This window comes from Grus americana, chromosome 1 (genome assembly GCF_028858705.1).
Source record: "Grus americana isolate bGruAme1 chromosome 1, bGruAme1.mat, whole genome shotgun sequence".
Classification (NCBI taxonomy): domain Eukaryota; kingdom Metazoa; phylum Chordata; class Aves; order Gruiformes; family Gruidae; genus Grus; species Grus americana.
In genome coordinates, this window is record NC_072852.1 from 142,928,512 (window position 1) to 142,955,559 (window position 27,048).

The 27,048-nt window shown below is 42.8% G+C and overlaps 1 protein-coding gene across 1 annotated transcript in view; it reads right to left on the reverse strand.

Moving 5' to 3' along the window:
• The window catches only part of CD99 (CD99 molecule (Xg blood group)), a 35,031-nt gene extending 11,662 nt beyond the window's left edge, over positions 1–23,369 (reverse strand). The window contains exons 1-4 of the mRNA XM_054843429.1: positions 23,065–23,369; positions 1,763–1,798; positions 1,368–1,424; positions 847–879 (exon numbers count right to left, since the gene is read on the reverse strand). Coding sequence (XP_054699404.1) covers positions 847–879; positions 1,368–1,424; positions 1,763–1,798; positions 23,065–23,125 — 187 coding nt within the window. The 5' untranslated portion in view covers positions 23,126–23,369. The remainder of the gene's footprint in view (positions 1–846; positions 880–1,367; positions 1,425–1,762; positions 1,799–23,064) is intronic.
• Between the last annotated feature and the right edge of the window lie 3,679 nt (positions 23,370–27,048).

Genomic DNA, 27,048 nt, shown 5'->3' on the forward strand with positions numbered 1-27,048 from the left:
TGCATGGTCTTGCCCCTTCCCAGCTCTAGCACAAGTTAGGTCAGGTCTCCTTAGGCTATCTATATATTCAAAGTAAAGAGGCAGGCACCTCCAGAGCACAGTTCTTAGACCCCAACTTAGGCTTGCCATTCTATAAAGGATTCTCCCTCTTCACTTACCTGAACCATCTGATTCTTTCAGCCAACTGTTTCTCAATTAGCCAGCTCTGATTTAAAAAACATCAGCAGTTGGAAACAGACTGCTTTAAGAGACAAAACTTCAAAGGGCTAAATCAAACAGAGCAGTAAACAGTGCTACTGTCGTGCAACTCTATGTCCTCTGTTAAGAAAGCTGTCTATACTGCAACAGGTCTAGCGATGGCACTCGAAAAGCTGCTCTGCATTATCTGCCTAACTGGATGCACCTTTTACTGGCCGAGTGAAAACAATACTGCAATTTCTACTGCTGCCCACACTGCAGAGCTGAAGACCATTAGAAAGAGTACCTTCCTTCATATTATTTCAAAGAGATTAATGTTTCCTTATGCTACTAAAATTACTTCCTGGAAAGGAAGAGATTACTTCAGATTTAAAAACTACTTCCATAAGTAATAGTTTATGGAATTAGTGCCATCTAGTGAAGACAGAGCAATGAAACAAGTAGGATTTGGCTAAGAAATGAGTGAAATGCATACAGTTTTTGTTATCCAGACCCTTAAAAATGAACGTAAATAAACATAACTAGACTGCAATTATTTTTATCTGCAGTCTGTTACCTTAATCAACTCAGTGCCCTTATTACATTTAGGTAATACAGGATGGATAAACAAGTACCACTGAGCAGTATCCAGGAAAACATGATACTTACCAGGATGAAGAGCATGTTCCAAGTCAAAATCATCTACAAAGAAAGAAGGGAAGTTTTAACTGTAATGCAAAAACTGAACTATTTTTAGGCTATTGTTATACAAAATGCACCTCACAATGTTTCACCAAGAATATAATGGCATACTCATTCAAGAGTGGCCCACGGAAAAGCATCACAGAGTTACCAGGCATTATCTGCCAAACTACATGCTGTTCTTGCTGATCATGGTACATGTCAAGGGCCAGCTCAAGGTGAGCAAGCTCAAAACATGCAGATTGAAAACCAACAGCAGGGATTCTCACAGGGTCTTTAAGCTTCTGAAATCACAAAGTAAATTTGTGAAAACACTAGCAGAAGACTCCAGAATGCAGAAAACCTTTTGCTATTAGGGAACTGCTTTCTTTTATAGAAATATCACAACTCTGTGTGCCACTAAATTGAAAAATTCAGGCTCTCTAATTAGTATGTAAAACTACACTTGACTTCACAGTAAAAGCCATTACAAGCCAATTAGATCTCACCTAAATTTGGTGGTGGTGGCTTCTGAGATGGAAGAGGAAGAGGCTTCTTTGTAGTGTCTGTCAGGGATGGTCAGAAAAAGAAAAAAGTTTAAATACTATTTAATACACTGTTCAGAAGATACAGGAAGGACAAATGTAAGCACAAGATCAAGTCTACATAGCAAGATATTTTCCCTTTAAGAGGAATACCCGAGTGTTCCCAAAGGAGTTTCAGTTCTATGTGGTCAACATTTTGACATTCCCATAGCAGAACTGTTCCACTGGGGCTTGAACAAACCATATGTGGGGAAGACGTCATGTTTGGTCATGCAGTGATACTCAGAAACTGACAAGTCAAAAGAGCAGCCGCTATTTTCCCGCCTACCTCCCAAAATTTGCAAGAGTGTAATAATTACCAAGTGCATCTTCTAAGCTGAAGTCGTCAGAATTGCCTGTAGAAGATGAAAGCAACAGTAAGAACGTTGTTTTTTCTTACTCAAAACAAACACTTATTACAGTCATAAATGTGTCTGATCTAGCTTGAGGTATGTTTTCCGCTTCCTGCGTCAGACTAGAAAAATATTTTCAGTCAGGGCTGAAGACAGACATTCTTCTCTATTTCTCCAGACCACATTCCACGCATCTCTTTGGAAAAAAAGAACAGCACTAAAAATTGTCTCTATGAAAAGGATCCGGAGGGCCAGAACATATATTCCTAGAGCCAATATAATGCACTTGATCCTTTATTCTTGCCACTGCTATTGCATGCTTTCTTAGTGCCATCCACAGCATATTCTTTCCCAGCCTTCTTTCCACTGAACCACAAAATGAGCAAGGGCACAGCTCCAATTCACAAGCATTTACAAGATACAAGTGTGAAGAAGAGCCTTGGAGCACAAAGGCTGGTATGAAAGTCATATAATCACGTAATGGATTTAATACCTTGGCATTAAAAAATTAATTTTCAGGGGTTTCTAGGACTTATCTTTTCCCCTAACAAAGGTTAACAGTATGAAGGCAGTTAGGTTATTAGCACAGATGATCTTGAGCAGTCTCTTCAACTTCCTAAAAGACAGCTAAATGCAGCTGTCACCACTATGGGCTCTCCACTCCAGGTAGATTAAGTTTCATTTTCAGCCCTTCGGAAAAGAACATTCCCTCTTGGTGTATTAGATCAGTTGCTAGAGCTACTGCTGCTTACCCAGCCAACTGCACACACACTAACTCAATATATTCATGATACAGACTGGTTTCACAGCATGAATAGTAGTGTCATCTCAGCAGCAGAGACTTGTAAGATAAATGGACAGCTAAAACAACTGCTTGGGATATTTCTGATAGCTCATCATTCCTACTTTCACTGAAGCATGGAAAGAGAATAAGCCATGAAAGTAGATACCAGCTATTGAAGAAAAAGACATCCAAATACACTGCTCCAGCCCCAAAGAAGCTGGAAGACTTTTTCTACCTACTGAGTACCAAGCCAGCCAGAGCAGAACTTAATTCCAGCCAGAGCTACCTTAGTTCAGAAAATACATGCATAAAGCATTGACATTTCTAGCTTTTCCTCTAAGAATCAGAAGGGGAATCAGAACTGGCTACTGTAAAGTCTGAAGAGAGGAATAAAAAACAAACATCAAAAATCAAACCACAAGCAGAATGTTCCTTCTGCTTACACGACAGGGCAAGTTAAGACAAGGACAGCTCACAAGTCTAGTACTGGGAATGATGGATGCTCATATACTTGGTGACATCTTTCATCTCAACTGAGGTCAAAACCAAAATCTCTTCTCCTTCTCAGATAAGTGCACTAATAATACCATTTTTTGCCAGAGAAGAAATGAGACTAAGATACATTCTTATTTTTTTAATATGGAAGCAAGGAATGGCAACTGGAATAAAAAAATCAAAGGCAAGCTTGCAGTTTCCTGAAAACATTCTGCAAGCTAGTCTTCAGTCTGGTCAACTGAACTGTTGCAGCAGAAACTGAAATCTGAATTCCATCTAAGAAGTGATTGTCATATTGTAACACTTGAACTGAGTACCACCTTGCTCACAGCGACGTAGGGAGGTAGCACTGCCTGGTCGGTGAAAGGCCCCTTCACAGAAACAGAGGCAATTCATGGCTTTATTGTGGTGCATGAGCAAAGTACATTTACAACCTCCTAGATAAAGTTATTAGGTATAGATCTTGAATAGAAAGCAAGAAGATATTTCATTTGGTGTTCTTCACTCCAGGTGGAGAGCATAAGCTCTTTTATATACTTAGCTCATGAAAAACTGTTTCACAGAATGCAAAAAATATTTGCAGCTTGTTTATCTGAAGCCTACATCACCTTGCAATATAATCTTAAAAACCTCAGTAAAATGAGCAGTTGCTAAGACACAAATCTCAGCTACCTCTGAAGTTACCCCTTTGTTTAGACTATGCCAAGAAACCTCCATATTAACAGGTAAAAAAGGTCAAAACACTCAAGAGAAATTTAAACAAGTATTTGTACAGTTGTTCCTCAAACTTGGATTCTGGTTTGTTTGTTTTCTCAAGTACCTACATCTCTCAGGCTACAGTCCTCCAGGGAGGAATGCCTAAAACAGGACTTGACCAGGTATTTGCTAGTCTAACTCTAAGGCGGCAGGCAGAAGAATCTGTTGAAGATGTATGCTTCTCAAAATACTCTACTAGAGTAGCAACCAGAGAATGGACCACCACCGTCTGTTAACACCATCTGTCTTAAGGTTAAAGTTATATCACTAAGTTAATGAATGTTACATTGGTAGATATATTTCAAGAGCACTATTTCTTTTTAGAAGGAGTGGCAGGGGGATAAACAAGCTCAACAATACTCAATGTTATGCTTCCGTGCAGCTGAAGTTTTACCTGGAGCAGAAAAGAGGCTATTTGAAGAGTCTCCCACTGCCACCATGAAACTTAGTCCGAGAACTCTGAATGTTTCCAGCTGCAATGGTTTCCCTCAAGAGGAGGAAACCAGTGTAAAAGAGTGTGCATTCAATGACATTGCTATTTTAAGGAACTGCTTTCACACATGATCTTCGTGGAGAAATAATTTAGGATGAGACTGCTGACTGCCAATCTCACATAAGACATGCTTTGAGAGAGCAAGAAACAAATTTGAGAGTTAAAAAAAGAAAAAAATCATTCTATATTGACTGGAATTATTCAATATTCTGCAACTACACTTCTGTTTTCCAAGCATGAGGCAAGATGTTGTGCTCTTGACATCTCAATAATGGTAGCAGAAAATGTCAAAACCTAGTTTATGAAACTCATTACAATAACTTGCACTCTGAAGTGCTGGCAGTCTGCTTTCCCAGCAAACACTGGGTGTTTTGCCACTGTTCATTACAAACCTTCCTATGTCTTTAAAGCACTTCTTTTACAACTGTACTCACTCAGCTTTTAGTATGGATGGGTCCAACTAAACTAGAAGTTCAATTACTTAGCCTGAAAGGAGACAGGCTCAGAACCAGGGATTTGGCTGGTTCCAGGGAAGAAACAATCAGACAAAAGAGATAAAGCTACAGAACTACACTAAAGGTAGCAGCGTGATCCAAGAAGCAAAAGTCAGCATGAATATGCTGCACTTCCTAAAGGTTGAAGAAGCACCCAGAGTAATCGAGTTTATTAGTATTTTCTTAGTTTAATCAAAGATAAGTGCAAATAAAGCAGATATTATGTTGTGTATAAAGCACAACACAGCAGGTATTTCTAGCTCCTAGGTGCATGACCAGATATAGGACCATTCCAGGAATGTCTACACTATTTTCCTTCCATGTCCATAGTTCAAATACCAGGATCTCAAGAGACAGTTCTTCAGCAGGCTGTCCCCAGTAACCTGCATAGTTTGTGTCAGATGGGGGAAAAACAGCAGGTAAAACAAGAGCAAACATAGGGTTTTGAAAGGCTGACGAGCTAGAGGGTATTCAAGAAAGTCAAGTAACTACACAAATAGGAGTCCTTTAGCAAAGACCCATCACCACTCTCAGACACGTACTGCTATGGTATTAGATTAGTCATATTTACATTCCACTGCAGAAGCAGACACGAGCTTTGGAAAGTTCCTCCATTAGTCACGTGTATGGCAACACACCAAGAAAGGAGCCTTGTGATGAATCACCACAAACATAACTTTCTAACTTGAGCAACAGACTGCTTGCATTGTGTTTTTCTAAAAATGCTGTTGCTCTCCTTCCCTCCCCAGTGCCCTGCAACCACAGGGTGTCACAGAGCCTGCATACTGCAGCTGGTCGTCCAGTTGTAGGCCTATGGACCAGGTGACAATGGTCAGCTGGTCCATGTCCCACTGCTGGATGTTACCTACCACTCAGTGGCCAACTAACTTAGAATTGTAGAATATCTCAAGTTGGAAGGAACCCATAAGGATCATCGAGTCCATCTCCCTGCTCCTTGCAGGACTACCTAAAACTAAACCATGTGACTAAGAGCGTCATCCAGACATTCCTTGAACTCTGTCAGGCTTGGTGCCATGACCACTTCCCCGGGGAGCCTGTTCCAGTGACTGACGACCCTCTTGGTGAAGAACCTTTTCCTAATGCAGCTTCATTCCATCTCCTCGTGTCCAGTTGCTGGTCATCAGAGAGTGGAGATCAGCACCTCCCCCTCCGCTGCCCCCCTTGAGAAAGTTGTGGATGGCGATGAGGTCACCCCTCAGCCTTCTCTTCTCCAAGCTGAACAAACCAAATGACCTCAGCTGCTCCTCATAAGTCTTGTCCTCCAGGCCCTTCACCATCTTTGCTCCCCTCCTCTGGACACATCTAATAGTTTAATAGAACTGTGTAGGTTGGAAAAGACCCTTAAGATCATTGAGTCCAACCATCTGATGTCCTTATATTGAGGCACCCAAAACTGCACACAGTAGTCGAGGTTGAGACGCACCAGTGTAGGGTGGGACGATCACCTCCCCTGGCTGGCTGTGCTGTGCTTGATGCGCCCCAGGACATGGCTGGCTCTTTTGGCTGCCAGGGCACACTGTTGACTCATGTTCAACTTGCCATAACCCCAGGATCTCTGTCCGCAGGGCTCTCCAGCCTCTTGTCCCCCAATTTGTACGTATAACCAGGATCATCCTATCCCAGGTGCAGAATCTGGCACTTGCTCTTGTTAAATTTCATATAGTTGGTGATTGCCCAGCTTGGGCTTGTCCTGCTGCCTAGCCACTCATTTTCATGAAATCTGCAAAAATCTTGAGCTCGACGAGGCCTCTCATCTCTGTAGAGTTTACATGAGGTTTGGCAGCCCTCTTGGGGAATGAGGATGCTGGTAGCCACAAGGGCATAAATTGTTGGGCAACCAGGCAAAAAGCAGCTTCTGCAACTTCCAGCAGGGAAACTGGATGTTATACTCCCATGTCTTGTACTTTTTCCCCTTGGGGAACAGAAAACCGGAGGAGCAGAAATATTCAACACCTAAGCATAACAGAAGCTACAGGAAATACAGGAAGGCCAACACATTAAAACTTGTTCACGAAACACTTTAAATAACAGAGCAAAGCCATCACATCCCTTACAATTGCTTTTTAAGCTTACCAGCACTTGATTCCAATCCAGGTTTTGCCCCATCAGCATTACTTACTACAATAACAGACTTCTACTGCTCAGCTCACATTCTGACAGTTATTTTCCAACATGTGCAGGACGAGCAATTTAATCACAAAAAGCCTTGGAGAAAGGTGAGTTGGTTCTCTATATCCTGCTGTAAGAACTGCCTTTCTAAAGTTTTAAATGGAGAACCTGGAACACGAAAACCACTCGCTGCGGGTGGAGGAATGTACTTAAAACTCCTCCTTTCAGCCAGGGCAGAGGTTTGCAGGCAAGATCCCTCTGCGTTAGGCAATGCAGATGGGATGTTTACTCCCACTGCCAAGCAGCAGTTTATAATTAGCCCTGCCTGGAGTCTCATGAAATTAAATCCCACACAGTTGGTTTCAGACCCTGTTACTCCTATAAGCACCCACCTATCATTGCTGCTTTTCAAGTTTAGTTTCTCTGCAGAGCAAGAGGGGAAAAAAAAGCTTTGCATAAAGTTCTGTTCAGAAGAACAAAGCCCCTTCCTACCTAAAATAAGTACGACGCGAACACAAGTAACAACTGTAAATCAGCCCAAAAAACCCAAAGATAATTTTTACATCTGGGGAGTGTCTGCTTTCTGCACATCTGAATTGTTCACTAATGTATCTGATAGGAATGAAGTCAGCTAAGCCTCTGCTGCAACCAATAAAAAGATTTATTTCCTTTTCAAAAAGATGAATAAGACTACCCTAATATGAGCATATTTATCTTTTTACAGTGATCCAAAAGCTATTTCCCTGAAAAGTTACTTTATTTGCACCAATCTTGAAAATAAAGTACAGAAAAAGTTAGGAAATTATGTGGACTAATCTTTTTCTGATCTGACTGCTAGAAAATAGTTTTAGACCAATCTGTGATTTATTTTAATATTTGAATTACTAAGTATTGTTTCCACCCAAAAATGGCAATTTAACATTTTAAATAAACAAGAAAAAAAGCCTACAAGGTCACATTTTGACTCAAAATGACTTAACTAACTGTAGTCAGGTGAGGGTTTTTAACAGAACATGGTAAAACAAGCCATTTACTGGAGAAGGAAAAAAAATATATTTTGAAGCATAGTTTGGGGAAATCTGCTTATCTAAAAGTTTCCCATGCACTGGGCAACTTTTGTTGCCCCTTTGAGCAGTAGAAAGTAGGAAAATACAATGGGGCTCTAGACATTAGCTATAAGCAGAGTTTTCTGGGGAGGAAATAAGAGGAATCTGGGTAGGAATAAGAGGACAGAATGAATAGCTCTAAATCTGTAGAAAGCATACAGAAGAATCAGGTCAACCACAAAGCTAGAGAATTAATACAATGGCAACAGTCCTGCCAAATGCTGGGCTGCTTATACGGAAATGAAAAGGGGTAAAAGAGAACTATACAATAGTTACAAAAGGTCTAAGAACTCCTGTGAGACCCTTCAATCAAGTTATGAAGATAAAAATAAATATTTGGCATCTTAATCATAACCTGCCCAGTGACAAGTTGTATACCACAGTCTGGTTGCTTTCTTACAGTTTGTAATTCTGCACATCCATAACTGTATGATCACTTTCTCTCCAAGCAGTGCTTCGGATGCTTGGTGATTCTCTTCTGGTTACAACCCTCACTGGCAAACCAACTTCAAACATCAAACAGCAGAGCCACAGGTCCCAGATCTCCTCCTTAAGCATAAAAGAGCTTCCAAAGCACTTGTCACTAACAGCACCTTGGAAAGAGTTAAAGTATTTTCTGTGCTTCAGGGAAAGTTGTTTCTTGCAGAGAGTATCTCCCCCACATATTCAAAATATTGAAAACCTGGCTGCCTGTGGTCCTGGGGAACCTGCAGTGGCTGACCCTGCTGGAGCAGGTGGTGGGACTGGAAGGTCTCCAGAGGTGTCCTCCAGCCTCAGCACCCTGTGGTTCTGTGACTTGGGCCAGTTCTAGTGACTGGCCTAAATTCTTTGTGCTACAAAATGCACATAACCGCAGATAAGATAAATGAGTCTGTCCCTTTGCAATTCTTTTTACAGATGCAAACTGAAATACATTGCTGTGTCTCATGAAGTTTCTAAGTGGAAACCTAAGCTACATTCACAAAGGCTGTTAGAAGAACATTTGGGTGACAGAAGCATGGCACTTTGCATCATGAAATGACAAGTTTAGGGGCACTTAGGAAGCGGAAAGACAGGAAAAGGCTTTTGCAAAAGGGTGGGGTTTTTTCCTGAATCAAAAAGGATGGGAAAATTTTGAAAAAATGGTGTGCTTTAATAAAGGTGCTGAATCCAGATGGCAACAACAAAAAAACCAGATTGGAGATATTTGGTTTTTGCTCATTTCTTCTCACCTGTAACTTCAGGAGGGACTAACCAGACTTCAAGACTGCAAATGCCATATACACTATGCTCATTGCTATGTCACCTAAGTACTTGACCTTACCAAGCATAAATGCATTACTAAAATTAGTCAGTGTTTTAATAAAGTATTTTCTAAAGAGCAAATGCTAAGCTTCCTCTTGTGTAAATTCAGGGACTAAGGCAAAATACAGCTGGCAGACTGAAGCAGAGTCTTGTCTGCATTCAAGCCTTGATGTAGGCTGCAGGTGTTGGATTAAATATCGCGTACCATACATTATTTAAAGCCTGCATGTCAGTACTTGTACCTGCAAGTGCTAGGCACACTGAAATTTTCAGCCTTCTGGGTAACTGCTCTTGAGTTTTGGTACTCTTCCTTGTAGTAGTAGCCCTAAACCACGGAGGCATCACTCTGTGCGTTAAGCTTGAAGTTACTTGATGTCAGCAAGCTGGTTCCCAGCTGCACAGTGTCACTCACAGCTGGGGCCACAGCTGCCACTGCCTTCTCTTGCTTCAACACAGCACCTGTAGAAGCCAAGCCCTTTCCTTCTGCCCCTGGGGTTAGCAAGGAGCACCCCCTGCCCCTCAGATCTCACCAAGATCCAGCAGGCAGTGTGCACCTACTTCACATTCAGCCACTTTGGAAATGCTGTCTTGGCATAAGAAATGTCAGTAAATTTTTATAAGCCTAAGAAACCAAAATCCTTTAACTACATATTGTTCACAGTCTACAGCTTCAAAGTTTAAGCTGCTTGATAGACAGGACTTTAAGCTTTCACAAAGCTGACAAGCCTTGCAGCTACTACTCACATAGCCTAAATTGCCATGATCAGGTGCATTCTTACCACAAGGCTCACATTTACTCGTTATGAAAGTTCCCTTCCCTAACTATTATTATATCAATCAGTCTTTATAGTATGAAAGTGTATTAACTTTGTTAATATATATTAGTTCACATTACACATTGCAAGGTAGTGAGGTAGTGGAATTTTACTGGAGACTTTGGTATTGTTCATGCTTAAGTAAAAGAAACCCAAGGATAGCTCAGCCCTGTAAATAAGAAGGACTTTATTTCTTGGAAGCTTAGAGCTGTCCATGAAGGATAAAGGATACCCCTGGACAACCCAGATAATGCCAGCATCGTAGCCCCTCTAACACCTCTTTGAAACCCTCCCAGCATTGGCCGGCATCATAGGTAAGTAAATATAGCAAGACTGACTCCAGGCATGTGTGGATCAATAGACAAGCAGCAAGAATACTGCAGAAATACAGTTGCTTTGCAAAGTTTTACTATGATTAATCAGTAATGTGGGTGTTTGTTAGTGATTAGTCAAATTATGTTGTACCTGAACATTTCAAGGGTGTAAAAAACCTGTGTAAAACCACATCCAGGGTGCCCCAATTTGGTTATTCACCCTTGTAATTCTATATTTTGGTCCTAGCCTCTCGCTAGCAGACATCTAGCAATAGCAATAGTCAGCAGTTCTTGGCAAGAACTTTTCTGCAGTTGACCGACATCTGTGAAACCTCTTGCTCTGTAGCATGTACTTCAAAACAGTGGGCATGTCACAAGCAGTCAAAACTATACTTTGAAAACTGTGGAGCAATATACACAATGATGGCACTAAGACGGACACACAAACAGATTCATGAATGTTAAGCTTCACTGGGATAACAATCCAAATCACAGCCAGCACCAAAAATTAACAGTTAAATACACTGGAAAGACTACAATGGCAGTTAATCAAAAGGTTAGTCTCAAATTTAAGAAACCTGTTTTATCCAAGCAGGTTGCAAACTCTTTGGTATCGCATAATTTAATAAATTCATTGGTTCTCTTGAAAATAACTACAACTGGCATCAAGTAACCTAATGCTATTTTATCGCCAGAAACTTATCTATACTCCTATTCAGATAATATTCTAAACTGTCTTTGCACTGAAACCCTCTATATGCATCTGTACAGTTCAGTACCCTGCCTGGCCTTGTGCAGAGAAAGGGAAAAGTGTTTTCAGGGCCATTGTGTGATCTCTTGAGCCATGACTTCAAGAGTTGCGTGCTTTTTCTGCTCATCCCAATAATCACTAAAACACTTTACACAGTGATAAAGTGCGTAAGATGACAGACTGGAGGCTTCCCTCCCCACCAAATGGTCAGGAATCGCCAGCATTTTGTTTTGTCTGCATCCTTACTGGCTCATACTCTGCACCTCTGGTAGCCTCTTGAATTGGGCAGGGAGGGACGGAAGGAAGAGCAGTCTCAGAGGGGGCTCGGAGGAAAAGGGAAGTGTAGCAGCGAGGTGAAGGTGCAGGAAGGTTAGGGAGGTCCGCACTACATGAAAGATGGTAAAACTTTAGCACAAGGAAGAAGGAAGTATTAAGAAACCAAGATTTGTAATCTGGCAGTCAGTGAAGTAAAAGCTCCAAAAATTCCAACATTTAGAGTGGTAAATAATCCTCACTCTGATCAAGGAAAAAGAATTTAAATTATGAACAAGTAAATGGAACTTCACCTTCCATTTAGAAATTACTTCTTTAAAATAAAATTTAGTTGAAATACACACTTGCAATGTGCACAGAATTAAGTCAAGAATACTCTTATTTTTACAGCAGTACATCAAAATGATGGCTTGTAGTAAGCAGGACTGTTTTATGTCTGCTGGTATTTGTAAGCTGAAAATTTCATTTCACCGCCTTTCTTTTACCTTCCTCACTAGAAGTCTTACCAGTTCAAAACAACCTGTATACTGATAACAAAATTCAAAAAAAATCTGTAATTTAGTCAGAAACATTAATTGAACAGTAAAATTGACTTTGTTTTTCTAGACTCTTTTTAATCATGGCTTGTTCAGCAACAGCTAAAAAGGTTATGCAGTCTTTTCAGTCTGCATACTTAAAAACAGCTGCTACAGCTTTTGCTAAAAGAAAGAAGAGGAACACTTTGGGGTTTACAACGAGGGCTTCCTGTGGAGAAGGCGGGTATAGAGGAAACCAGACTCATACAGTGGCTTGCAATGATTCAACTCATATTTTAATCCATTGCTCTGAGATTTAATCAGTTCTGGCACTAGTCAACTCATTTTATAACAAAACCCATTGTTCTGCTCAAACATCAAATGTTGATGTGTTTCATTAGCACCAGTGGCACTTTTCTTCCTGCAGGTATTTACTATTAAGGGATTAATTGAGACAGAATTGCATTAAGTGACAATTCAGTGAGCCAGGATTTCGCAGCTTGTGCTCCACTGCACCACACCGGCATTGGTTCGGAAACGTGCAGACTAGCTTTAGCCACAGGATGTGTGATGGGACAGCAGCCTGCTTCTCTGGGCGGTGGGGCACACTGGAGGACAAGGCTCATTTTTTCTACTTCAACCAACTTTGTATCATGTATGTAAAATTACTACCTAAAAAAAATATATATATATTTCTGAAGGACAGCCACACACAGAGAGATACTGCATGCACCCAGGTTGATGTGACTAGTTTTAGTTGCCCAAACCAGACAGATAAAAAAATAAATAGGTTGGTTAGAATCCAACTAAGTGGCAGCCACAGATATAAGGCAAATCAGAAATGTGGCATAGGTTTTGTCAGATGAGGGTTTATTTTTTGTTTCTTGTAAAAAAAAAAATTTTTTTTTTTAATTCCCATCCTTCATTATTGTTACTTGAAGAACAAGATAAACCTTCCCTTTTGTGCCAAGGCTATGTTCTTAGTCGTTCTAACATGTTCACGTGCTCAGCAAAACACCTGGAAGGCGTTCACAGTGAAACCTTAAGCATTTCTAGTTCAAGTGCATCTTGTGAAAGTACTTCTATTCTGCTATAATTAGACAAATCTTTTATCAAGAATTCTCCACATCAACCCTAAGAAATAGTTTCATCATCTCCACTCTGTTCCTCTATCACCTTCTAACGTAAACTGGATTTTATAATCCAGTGTTATCACTTGCAGATAGCCATTACACATGCCAGACTTTAGTCTGCACTATAAATTTACTCATTTTGTAGAACACCACAGGAAAGCAATAGGAGTAGATGTAAAAAATTGTCCTCAGGACAGGTAAGAATTGCAAGTCGAAGGGAGCCATGCCTGAGTATAGGACTGGCAGTGGAGACAGTGACAAAGATGCAATGGCAACACCCAAGGGAAATGAGTAGAGGAAGCAGTGGGCAGGGAAGAGAAAGGAGTCAGAGGGGTCTGGATGCAGAGAAGTTGTCAGCTTGCTACAGCCACAAGCTTCAGAATCACAGCTCTTGCTTGGGGGAAAAAGGTCCACATCTCTGCTTAGTACAGTAAAGAGCTGGCCTTTACAGAAAGCCAAAATACCAAAAAGGAAAGATGGAAGTTTTTGTGAAAAGGGGAGGGAGGAGGGATGTCGTAAGTCAGACGGCAAACTTGCTGGCTAAGACAAGCAGGGACAGCTCTGATCTGAAGAAGTGATGTCTGTATTAAGCATCTGCAATGTTTGGGGAGAGAGAGGGCAGGGAATAGTGGGTGAAGTATTAAATTTGGGATTCAATTGCAAGATCCCCTCCCCATCCAGGATGTACTGAGAAACACAGAGGCAGGCAGAGATTTCTGGCATCAAAGAGGGAGAACACAGACAGGCATGGATAGCTGGAGGTGAAGGAGGAAACAGAAGATTGAAAGATAGAGATAAAAATGTAGAAGAGGATAGCCTCATCCAAAAGCTTTCCACATAGGCTTCCCTAAACCCTTCCCCCAAACCTTATCCTGAAACGTCTTGTTTCTAAATTTAACAAGGACTTGTGTGCCTCCAGAGCTGTCTGTTTTGTCCAACAATAGCATCAGCTCTACTAAAAACTGTATCCTATCCAACACATTTGCCTCACTTATTTTTAATTCACTGCATCATGTTACTACTACTATCGCCACTAGCTTCTTCCCTCTTCACACAGATTCAGTATTACCCTCCAAATCACAGGGAAGAAACAAGTGGTAAAATGTAAGTCTAAACACTGTAACTCCTTTTTTTTCCAGAGAGAAAAAGGTTTAGAGTGTAGTATTTTTGTGGCAGTAATAAAAAAAATAGTATTGCTAAGTATAACCAGACTTGCAGAATTTGCTGCCCTGGAAATATCAGTTTAACAAATTTTTCACTTTATTTTTTTATTTTTTCAAAATAGTGGACTTCTTCACAAACAGAAAAGATGTAAGAAATATTTTCTGTGGTTAAGCAAAAAAAGCATACAAAGATAGTTTTATAATTAAAATCTGAGTAGATTTTAACCAATGAAAGTTTTACCAATGAAATCAATGAGTGTTTAATAAAAAAGAATTTCTACTTCATGGAAAGATGTATGCCAAGTCAACATGAAAGAACAACTGCTATCCTAAAAACAAAGTTTGATTTTACCTAGATTAAAACTCTTTGACTCAAAGCGAAATGAGCTTTGTGGATACTTTACACACATCAAGAAATGAATACCATTTCTTGTGAAAAATTTCGAAGAAACAAGAGATCCAGAGGGAGTTTTACAGGAATCAAGCTATGAGGAAAGTAGAACAGAATTAACATCTGCAGTTAATTAGCATTTATCCAAGTCAAGAGGTTTTCCTTTTACGAGTACAGTTAAGGATGCCATTTCTTATATGTTTATAGTATGTGGACTCTTCACAGGTGACTGAAATCTGTATCAAGGAAACCAACTGTATTTGTTATACAGCCAATGATGTTGTATGATGACGCTTGACTTAAAATGTAAATGTTTTCTTTTAAAATTATATTTTCCCCAAAACATTTTAGAATGATTCCTGCATTTGACATGTTAATTCTGTATTTTAAAGGAACTGTTCTATATTTAGAAAAACTGTTCTGTATTTAGAAAAACTATTGTAAACAGGCCCTACACCACAAAGAACTAAGTTCTTGGACTATCACAGGAATTTTCTTTATGACCTTTTGGAATTCTCTGTAGAAAATCTTCTGGATCTTATTCTTCTGGGCTCCCCAATGACATCAAACACAGAGACTAAATCAGTTTAAAAAGAGTTTGTGATGAGTATCACTGCAGTAATTTTTATTTTCAACAGGTGAAAAATGTGCTTTCCTGCAACAAGCAGGGAAATTTTTCCCAGACTAGAATTTGCAAACATATAGAGAAAGCAAGATTTTTTAGTATTTTTTTTAATGGAAAAGCAAACTAAAACTAGTTTTTATGATACCAAGCAACCTTCCAAACACTAGTTTTTGCAGTATTGGTCCCAGGCAGAAAAGCTAACTCAGCACTGTTGCTGCAACTATGTGCTTTTGCAAGGTGGCACAGAGACCTCCTGCAGCAGTTGATAAGATACAGACTGACAGGCAAAGGGCAAGACACACAAGCCAGAGCACTGCTTCTCTATATTGGGAATAACTTGCAGGGTCTGGGTAGTAGGGGCTGATAACATGATGGGGCCCACGTTGACCAAAGAATGACCTACTGTGTACCATGCTGGAGGGAGCATGCCATAGGATTAAAAGCAAGGCCAGGGATAATACCGACATTCTGGCAGCATAGCAAATCTTGGGGAAAACCTTGAAAGAATGGGAATTCTGTATTCCCCTGTCCTATGTGCTCCTGAACAGAAAACAAGAGGGTATGACCAACTCAAACGGAAGGCCCTTCAGAGATGCAGCATTGCCAGCTGATGAGTTGTGAGCACAGGACAGAGTCAGAGCTCAGTTCAACCACTGCCTTCTCCTGCCCTAGCCTCCAGACTGCCTACTGTTCCGACAACTCATCTGAATTCACTGCACTGGGGGGGGACCTGCTGCTGGCCTGGCAGCAGGTGCAGATAGCCACATTTATTGGGCTGTCTGGGTAAGGTGGCCGGGCACCACATGGCCCCATCTACATTGTGGCCTAATGGATAGTGGTGCTCGAGGCACCTTATTGCCCTTGTGTAGCAGGGATGAATGAGTAGTTTTTTGCAGAGTAAGCAGCGAAAACACATGCCTACCTCTAGTGGAAGGGGGCCTCAGTTTGAATAGACAGGATTGGTAGCCCCTACCTTTTGCCACCCCCCCTACTGCCCCTACTCTCCTTGGGTTTGACTTTTTTGACCACTGTAGATGGACAGATGGAAGACACTAGGCCCAGGAAGACACTGGGCTTTTGGTATAGGCAGTGTGCTTTGTATAGGAGGGAACCACCTATAGGACTCTTACTGACCCCAGTGATGTTGCATGCACTCAGACAGACCCAGTTGTTCTTCGCTTAGCAACCCAAATAATTTGCTGAAAGAGCTATTGAACTGATTAAGGGGCTGCTGGTGAGAATTAAAAAGTAATTAATAACTGATTCCCTGGAAAAACAAGGGAAGGGGGGGGCTCTCTAACACTTTTACCTTACAACAGTCCTGTTCGGCCTGTCCAGAAGCATACTGGAGAATGGCAGTTAACAACAGATGTCAGAGCTTTGAATGATGTAGCTGCTGCATTAGCCGCTGTAGTTCCAGGCTTTTTGCAGGTCTTGCATGAGCCAGAAGCCAAAAAATATACCTGGTATGTTACAACTGGCATTGCAAATGCTTTCTTTTCAATCCCTCTGGCTGAAGAAGCAAGACCTCAATTGCCTTCACCTGGAATGGTGTGCAATGCGTCTGGAACTGGCTGTTGCAAGGGGTGGAAGCACACCCCTACCATCTGCCATGGCATCATCCACAAAACTTTATAAAGCAACGTATCTCTAGAGAGTTTTTTTCCACTGCATTGATGATGTATTGATTAGAGGAAAAACTCTCAAAGCAGTACTAAGTAATGAGCAACAGGTAATCTTTATCTTTCCCAACTTGAACTGATTAGTCTGTGGCCAGCAAATCAACAATATGACGACTGAACTCCTCTGGCTATAACATGCCCCAGCATATGATGAGTTATATGCTGAAAATAACCAATGGAGTTTGTTTACTGATGGATCCTGTAAAATCACAGCAGAAAAAAGGGATCCAAGCAGCTTGGAGCCCCTCCACGGGGAAGGCTGCCACCTGCAAAGGGACTAGAGGCTGCCACCAGTTTGCAGAAGTAATGGCCTTCAGAGTCCCCTTGGAACATGCTCAGGAGCATCGGTGGCCCTGAGTATACACATACACAGACTTCTGACTGATCACTAATACAGTACAGAAATGGCTCAAAGATTGGAATCGTGATAACCAGCAGCAGCAAGGAAAACCACTTTCGGCAGCAGCAGAATGGAAAGTAATACAACAGCTACTCGGAGAAACACCTACTTGAACACATGGTATTAATGTGCGTATCTGAAATTCAAAGGCAATTTGCGAAACATAATAACCAGGCTGACCAGTTAGCTCAACTTGCCAGCATAGCTTCAGGGTGTGAGCACAAAGAAAAGCTATTTTTAGCCAGGTAGGTCTGTGAAACTGCTGCTGATGTACTGGGGCAGAGAATGCAGCTTAGACTTGTCTCAGAAAGCCATTGTGCCAGCAACTAGGCAGTGTGAGATCTGTGGAATAAAACGACACACAAAGAAAGTAAGAATGATGAACCAGTACGTGTGATGGGAGAAAGGGAAGTTTGAAGAAGCCTAGCAAGTACATCGGCCCCCTCCTCTTCAGCAACACAAGCACGTGCTGTTGTCCTCACAGTGGCAAAGCTAGAAATGGCTTGGTAGAAACTTTTCTACTGGGAAAGAAAACATAGGCAGCACCCTAGATGGAACAAACAAACATATTTGTTGGCATGATGGAATGCAGCCTTGGCTAGACTCAGATAGCAGTAGTCATTTCAAAACCACAGCTGTCCAAGAATGAGGGGAAGACTGTGGAGCAGACCAAGTGTATCGTATTCCCTCTAATCCCCAGGCATCTGAAAAGGTAGAACAGTACAATGGCTTACTTGAAACTGCACTCCAGGGAAAGGGAATCTCACCTCTATGAAGCTGGGGGGGGGAGCTAGTTAACATAAAAGTAGGAACCTGTCATAGCAGCCCAGCAGAAAACCATTTACCTCAAGTTCAGCTGTGTGACAAAGTACCAGTCAGCCCTGGGGACACCAGAACTGAGACACACATTCGTGTCTATCCTCCTGCAGCAATTGAAATCCCTAAGGAAGGAGTCCTTATTGCTTGAGGACCATGAATTACCTACTAGGTGGCCTTTAGAAAAGTGATAATGAAATTAAGTATGTGCTGTTACATATGATAAATAATCTTATTTTACTTCATAAACCATGCCATTTGCTTTGGAGACACAAGAGGTATGTCTTTGCAGACACAATGTATGTCCAAACAGTTCCTAGGTACACGTTGCTCAAGAATGTATGAGGCACGAACTGGGCAGGGTTTCAGCAGCAAAGGGCTGCAGGGTGCCCTGTCTGGGAAGGGAACATGAACTGCCCCATGCTGCTTGCAATCATGTCATCTTGGCACTGACACCAATGGTGCACACCAAACCTTCAACGGGCCAGAGAAGCACAGAGTATTCCTGCTTGAACACACGTAAGAAAAATCATCAGCCAGCAAGGACAGGAGGCACGTGAGGAGATGGTCTGAGAGACTTGCAAAGGGGACATGAGACTGGAGGTGCGCTCTGGGCAGGAGAGGTTCCATGCCAACAGGGTACATCCCTGAGGGACTGCAGCTATGAGTCATCCACATCAGGGCAAGGACAGCCCTGAGGGACGGCAGCTGTGGGCCACTCACACCGGGGCCACCCACACCAGAGCAGCAACAGCCCTGTGGGACCATAACCCACCCTCACTGGGGCAGGGACACAGAGAAGCAAAGAGGAGCCCAGGAAAATCAGCAGGAAGCAAGGAGGAGCAGCAAAAAGAAACCATGAGGAATACGACCTTCCTTCTGTGTCTGTCACCTCACCGAAGGAGCAAGGGATGGGCTGAGCATAACCTGCAGCGAAACCAGGGAAGCCGAGATGGGGTTGGGTAGAGGTGTTTGGCTTAAGCTGAAAGTAGGGAAGGGGGAGGACCTTAGGGGTTTGACTGATTGTTTTCTTTCCCTCAATTCCCAAATCCATGATTAGAAGTTCGTGTTAACTGACAGTAAGCTATTTTAAGTAAAAGTTCCCCAAGTTGAGACTGTTTCGCTCATAACATTCTCTCAAAAACACTTTTACTAGACTCCAAAGAGTAGGTTTCCATGCCAGAGCATGGAAAAGCAGTTTGACTAAAAGAAAGAGGCTTGCCCCCGGCAAGATCATCTTAACTGATGATTACTATTATTAGTGCATTTCAGTAACAGAGCTGTCACCTGATGAAATACAAGTTGGTTGCAGTGAGAGGTTCAAGACAGCAAGAGTTAAAGCAGAGTGCTTTTGTGCAGGTGACCCCATCACATGCACCAGAGTAACATCAGGAAAATATTGAAATTGGTCTTGGCTGGACAGCAATAGGCTGAGTCACACTTAACTCTTGCCAAGTTAAATCACTGTAACTACAGAAAGCCTAAGGATTGTTGCAATGATATCATTTTGATGCAGCAGTGCAGTGGCCATTTTATATAAATAACAACACGTTAAAAAAAATCCTCTTAGCCATTTCAAATTAGAGAAAAAAGAAAGATGGAGAAACACGTGCTGTATTTTTCAAGTTCATGCTGCCATGTATGCACACTAGCACTGCTACTAAAATTGTTCAACTGAAAGTTAGTTGTGTGGTTGGTTGTTGTTTTTTTAATCAGATTTAAAAGGCAAACAATTCCAGAGCCCACAAAGCAGAGATCAGTCTCCAGGAGTTCCAGCGCTACCTCCTTGCCCCAGCTGGAAGCTCCATCTACTAGACGACAGAAAGGCTCATTTCACCATCTTTCATCCTACTAGTCATTTTGTTAACACTGACTTGCCTCAACAAGAAGTCAGGGGCACAAGAGTTTCCTTCCCTTTGCTCACAGCCCTATAATTACAGCGGTCTTACGAAGAAGGGATCTCCACCTGTAATTCACCTTAGGCTACTGATCTTACAACACAGATACCTCAGCTTCCAGTGTGTATTTTGCTCACCTTCCGGTGTTCACTACCACCACTGTTTCTTGTGGCAACTATGTTTCAATCAACAAGCTCTACTCAATTCTTGCAGAGGATACTTAGAGATTCCTGACTTCAAACTCCAGATTCTCAATAAGCAGACAGCTTTTTATGCCTTGATCTTTCTACAGTAGATAAGGAAGACTGTTGAACCTTGTGGCCGCATGCAGCAGTTTGCTGCTGCTCATCATGTATGGATTTTTTTGTTTAATTCTCCTTCTGCTGTGCTCTTCATATGATTTGTACAAAAGATCTGCTGCCTAATACTTTTTTTGCTGTTATATTTTGAAAACCAGATGCCTAAAACTAGATGCTGGGCTAGCCTGGTGGTTTTGCAGATGTAAGATGGCTGAGCTGGCCTCACACCTCACAGCCAGCTAAAGCAGGAAGCCTCCTGCCCTCTCCTCCCTGCCCCCATCACATTTCCACTCCCCGATGCTCGGCCCTGCCACTCCCTTGCGCTGGCTCCAACACCCATCAAACGCTCCGCAGAGAGAACTCAATGCACCAGATTAGTCACCTGCTGATTTATCAAACTGAACCATCTCAGTACAGGCCCCAATGGGCACCACACCAAATACAGGAGGAGAGAAATGGAAAGACCCAGCTCCTCAGCAGGGACAAGCTGTTAGGCTGCCTATAGAAACTGATGATGTAAAAACTCACATTCGACCTTCTTCTGGATCCAACCCCAATGATACCTAAATTCCAGCTTTGCCTGACTTGCAGAGCTCATACTTGGGATATGAGACAACACTTGAATACCAGTTTGAGGTTAAAACTGCAAGTTCTTTTTCTAAGCAAGCTCAAATAGCAAAGTTCACCCTTGCTTAATAACACATCCAAATCCTCGTGATATGTTGAATATTGTTTTAACACTAACAGCTTTCACGTGCCTAAAATGTATGATCCCATAAGAAATCCTCAGTCCCGAGGCACAGACTCGTGGATCGTGAAAGCCAGCAGTCCCAGTGAAACCAGTCCCCTCCAAACCATCCCACAACAGCTGAACTGCTTATAAGGTAAGATCCTTAACTTTCCATAGCAGTTCCGCAAATTCAGACTACAGATAGACTACCAACAGTGAAATTAAATTTTTCTAAAGAATGTAAATCAGGTTTTGCCTTTATTTTAATTGAAGATTACACCACCACAAATCTGAAATTCCCTTGGAGGGCCCCACCCCCCCAGGCTGGCATTCTCAACAGTTCTCAAATTCTTACACATTTTGTTTAAGGAATAAGTGTCCAAACTAATTATAACCTATCTAGTGGGTTCATATTATGAGCATTAACCAGTACCCAGATAAATTAACCAGCTTTTTAAGAGCAATCTGTTTAAAATGTAGCAGCACTTTCCTCAGAATTCAAAACAAAACCCCTGAAGGCAGTTTTTGTGTGCCTTCCATCCGGTGAAGCAGGAACCAGACAGGCTCTCTTCACCTCCAAACTTCTTGGCAGAAAGTTTAGAAAGACTATTTTTGAGTGACTCCAAATACTTCTACTCAAGAGCATCACACCAAAGATCTTGCTGTCCTTGACCATGAGGGCTGCTTGCAGAGGTAGAAGAGCAAGTTTTCCACAGAAGTAGTAAGATGATATTTCAGTGTTAGCAGCCTGATTCATCTGTCAATTTTAAAGGCAGTTACTGTAAAATTGCATTATTTTTCCAAGAGCGCAGCTTTGCTAACCTAGCAGTTAAGACCACAATAAGGCCACAGCAGAACTGAATTCAAAAAGGCTTGAAGCCAAACTGCTTATCTGGCATCCTATATGCAGTATGTATAGCTCCCAGTAAAAGCTAGGAACAGATATTTTTCCTCCTCTCTTACAGTGAGGACATAGTTATTTAAGTTTTGAAGTGTTACTTTTACAAAACACCTGAAAGAAAATACCTAGGCGTAGAAGCAAGTATGCTTATTAATATGGAAAAAAAAAAGTTTCTTAGAAATAAGTGTATGACAGTTTGCACTACATATTGCAGTTTAGGAGTCTTTCTCCTGAAAAAACACTCGGTATTAGGAACTTTGCTACTTTTCTCCCCTGCCCAAACTGTTACCTTATACCAAATACCAACGTGCTATTACACACCAACAGTTTTGATCAGCGTTCAGGAAAATCGCCCCTGACACACACTGAAGCCCTGAGAAGCTTCTCAGAAAATACGCTGGCATGTTTTACACTGTAGCTTTGCCACAATAATATTTTTTTTAAAAAGGTTATCGTGTGACAGCAGATTTTCTGGTGAGTAACTATCCGATGCCCTGGAATTGCCGTAACTCTGCTTTCTTTCCTAAAATGGAAGCCGAGCTCCAGCAGAGCTCCCTGCCGCCCCAAAACCCCCTTCAAGACTTCAAGACCCCCCCCGCACCCAAGGGCCCTACTGGGCGAGTATCACGTATTTGCCAGAGATTAAAAACAAGACAGGGTTTCCAGTGGAGGAGGCAGAGAGAAAGCTCAGGAATAGTTTTCCAATTAGTTAAAAGGAAAAAAAAACCAAACCAAACCAAAACCAAAAAACAACCCAAAAAAGGGCTGGAAGAGAGCGCGCCGTTTCCCTGCCCTGGACAAACACGGGCAGCCAGCGCCCGGGGACCCGCCCGGCTCCCTCCCGGGTTCCTCTCGTCCCTGGAGCCACTCCGCCGACGTCCCCCCCTCCGTCTCCGTGCCGAGCGGTAGCGCTCGGCCCCCCGTCCCGAGGACGGAGGGCAGGGGAGCGGTCCCTCCCCAAGCCTGGCTGGGCAGCAGGGGTCCGCGGCAAGACCGCTCCCCGCAGCCCGCCCCTCCTCACCTCTATCGGGGACTAGGACGGCGAGGAGCACCACCAAGGGAAGGAGCCTCCAGCGCCGCATGGCTGTAATCCCACACACGCCGCCCGCTCCCTGACAGCCGCTCCCAACACCCGCCACAGCCGCTCCCGCCTGGCCGGAGGGAGGCACCGCGCCGCCCTCCCCGGGGCTGGGTGAGCCCTGCGGAACACGCCCAGACCGCCGCGCTGTCAGGCCGGGAGCCGTCCCCCCGCCGCGGGAGGAAGAGGAGGAGGGTGAATGCGACCCATCCAGCCGGAGCTGCTCCCTCCCGCCGCGGCGAAGCCCCCGCGGCTCTCGTCAGGGCGCGGCAGTTGGGCGGCCGTTAGCCGCCATTGCCGCGCCTCCGGGGGAAAGGGCGGTGGCGGAGTCCCGTTCACCGGCGGGCTGGAGGCGTCACGCTGAGGCCGGGAGCCGGGTTTCCCGTGTGGGCCGGGCCGGGCCGGGCCGGGCCGAGTCCTCCCGGCTCCGTCGAGCTGGAGGAGCAGGGCTTCGGGGCGTGCGGGTTGATGCTGCTCAGTCCTGACCGCTCCTGTGCAGCCTGCCTGCGAAAAAAGGGGGCAGTGGACCAACGAGCCCCCAAAGGTGGCCCCGTTTTCTGGACGGAATGAGCTCCAGGGCTTAAACGCTGGCCACAGGTCTTAGTAGCAGAGATGCACGCTTTTGCACTGCTGCCCGCTCTTCCTCCAGGCGCTCTCTTTTCATGCTTTTCCTCAGGAAAAGTTACCCAAGACTAAACATGCCAGGACACCTAATGATCTTGCCCATAACAAGCTTGCTTTTTCTCCGGTTGGACAGAAAATGGTAAAATAGCTTTGACTGTTCTATTTGCAAGCAATGCCACACTAGGCCCACAGCTGATGGTTACAAATATAAACCCATATGCAGTACGACACTGTGTTTTCTTAACTAATTTTTTGGTGTGGAAAGACGGATGTTAAAGGTCCTGGTTTTGTACAAGTCCTTTTCTAACGGCCATTACACGTTTGGTTGAGGGCCGGTCAGTCCCCCAGGTGCTGTCACAGCAGCCTGAAGTGCTGCTGCTGCGGGTCAGGGTGGAAATCGTGCTGAGTTCTGCTCGGGCACATATGAAAAAAACTCCTCTCCCCAACCCTGGTTTTCCACTTGCCAAGTATGTGCTGATTATTGATTGGATAATAAGTAGTTCAGTGATGCACAGGGTGTGATTTAGAAGGTAACTGGAGATGTGAGGCTGACTTGGATTCACTGGTTGTAGGCCTAAACCTTCCTCAGAGAGGTCTATGCCTCTTCTCTAGCATTCACAGGACCTTGCCAACTGGAAAACTGGAAAGTCACAGAATTAGTGAATCGCTGTCACCAGTTCATAAATTGATGGTAATCTTTTTTTCCTCCTTGACAGTGCCTAGTCAAGTAATTTTTAGATTTAACCTGAGGCAATGAGTTTAACTGTAGTAATAAACTTAAACACACTTAAAATTATACTGCATTTTAAATTAAGGATAAACTTTTCCTTTAAAATATCTGAGTTTTGCAGTAGTAGTACTGGAGAGTCCATTGAGGACTGTAGGCAGGGGGGCCTGAACAGCAAGAAGTGATTTTTCCAGTCATTAACATTTATGGAGTCAACATTACATTGCTCTTAGCAGTTTTTTTTCTAGACTCCAAGCCTAGAAGGTAAGATTGAATATGTGCAAATGCATTGTGTAATCCAGCAGTATGGATCTAGTCATTAATGCTATGTGCACATACACAGGAAATTATTAATATTCCTCAAAGGATGCTCTTTAACAGAGTGTTTGTTTACAGCTGTTGTTAAGCATCACCTAAGACGTTGCTCTCTTGACAAATGTAACAAGAATCAGTACTCTTCAGAGTACCACACACTTCTCTCTTTAATCACATTGTACCAAACCACTTTTTTTTTTCAGGATTGCAGAACTATCAGAGAAAGCCTAGTCATCTCACTGGAATTACCACGTCAGATCAGGGCCCTGTAGCTTCCTGTTTCCAAAATTAGTCTTTGTCAAAGTTACTATCTTCAGATGAGGTAATAGCAACCTCCTGTTAGAACAGATGTGAGATAACCGCACTTTGCACTAGAGCTGGTGGTTTCCACTTGGTTTGATCCTTGAGGCACACAGTTTGTACAGGTACAATTTGCTGGCACTAGCCACTTTATGGCTAACAAGTTTTCCAGATATATGAATATCAGATAGATTTTTTTCAATCTTACTAATCTTTTGATCTGAAGATTTCACTGACATCTTGTGAAAATTAGTTTCATTAGTTGTGGTTACCAGCTCTTCTGTATGTGGAACTTTGATTAGAAAAAAATCCCAGCTTTGTCATTTTACATCTATAAAAATAAAAATAATTTAGTACTAGGGCTGGTTATCTGATCATGTGAGTAATATGCATAATCCAAGACCTACTTCTTCTGATAGCACCTATCTTTGGCCTGCTCAACCTGCAATGGTTGTCCTAACATGTCTTTCACTCTGTGTCCTGACCATAGCCTCTACCTGGAAGCCTCTGCAAACAGCTTGGGCATTTGCCTGATCTGAAGATGCCTCTGAAGGAGCGAAGGTTACCTTAGGACTTATTTCTAAAGAATAGGATATTTAAAAGACATGCATGGTCTATGGTTTGGCCTGAAGAAAAATATGACTTACACAGTAGCACAATAAAGGCTTGAAGTTGTAAACCCAGATGAAACTGCTCAAACTTGAACAAACTCACTGATGTGAGCAGCTGAAGAGCTGCCTTTGCTGCTGTCTGCGAGCTATGAAGATAAATGCTCCTTCTTAGTTTCCTCCAATTCTTCTTCTGAAGTAAGATCCTTGTAGCTTTTCTCCTGCCTCAGCATAACTTTTTGCCCCTTTTACCTATGAGCTCTTAACCTTGCCAGAAACAGCATAGCTCTCCAGATGTTCAAAGAAGCAAAGGAAAGACAAATAGATTTTTATTTGCTAAAAGCAAAGTCTTCATGGAGCAGTTAAAACCTTACTGCTCTGTCCCCCAAGGATGCCTTTTGGAAGAAGAGGGCCACAGCCACTGCCAGGGGATGGTGAAGCAGACGGGCAAAGACAGCACTAGGGAAAAAAGAAAGAAGGTGGGCAGTATCGGCAATGGCAAAAAGCTATTTTGTGATGCAGACATGCATTTGGTTACTATGACAAAGTTGGTATGAGTACAAAAATAACCTTGGAAATTATGTTGCCTTTTTTGTTTTTACTATTCACCAAAATTTGGCAATACTCTGCGATGATTCTTTTTATTTCAGGTGCAATGTTTCTGATGGCAAGAACACTCATATGTAAGGAGTGTATTGTCCCATCCCACTGGGTGGGTTAGGATGAGGTAAATTTTTAATTCTCTGTGCAGTAATCAGGAGTAATGACAATTACTCTAGAGGTTCAGACAAATCACAAATTTACTTAAAACTTAGTGGAACTACAAAAGATAGAGGCTTGGCAAAAGTCATAACAATACTTAAAACTTAGCAGAACTACGAAAGGTAATGGTTTAGCAAAACTTGTGACAATATTACCCTAATGTGCCGGAAATGAAGTTAGAGACAAAGAGAGTGATAGAGAGGAAGAGAGAGAGAGAGAGAGAGAGAAAAGAGAAAAGATATCACCACCCTTGGATCCAGCGATGTTCTCAGCTCATAGCTGTAGTCTTCAGGTGGTGGGCGTGCCCCAAAAACTTATGTTTCCCCTTTTTATAGCCCGATGTGCCCGCCCCATAGGCGGGGGTCTGTCATCACTGAGCAGGCGCAGTATGTGCTCAGGAATGTTCAGAAATGTTCTAGAAATGAGTCGGTGGGTTGTGAGGGTCCTGGGGGACTCACTGCCCCCCCCTTCGGGGCTGACCAAGTGAGTGGTGATCTGTCACAGGCACACGGCACACAGGGCACAGGTGGTCGCTGTTTACGTGTTTCAGGAACAGAGGAGCGGGCTCACAAGACGTTATCCTGCCTCTGC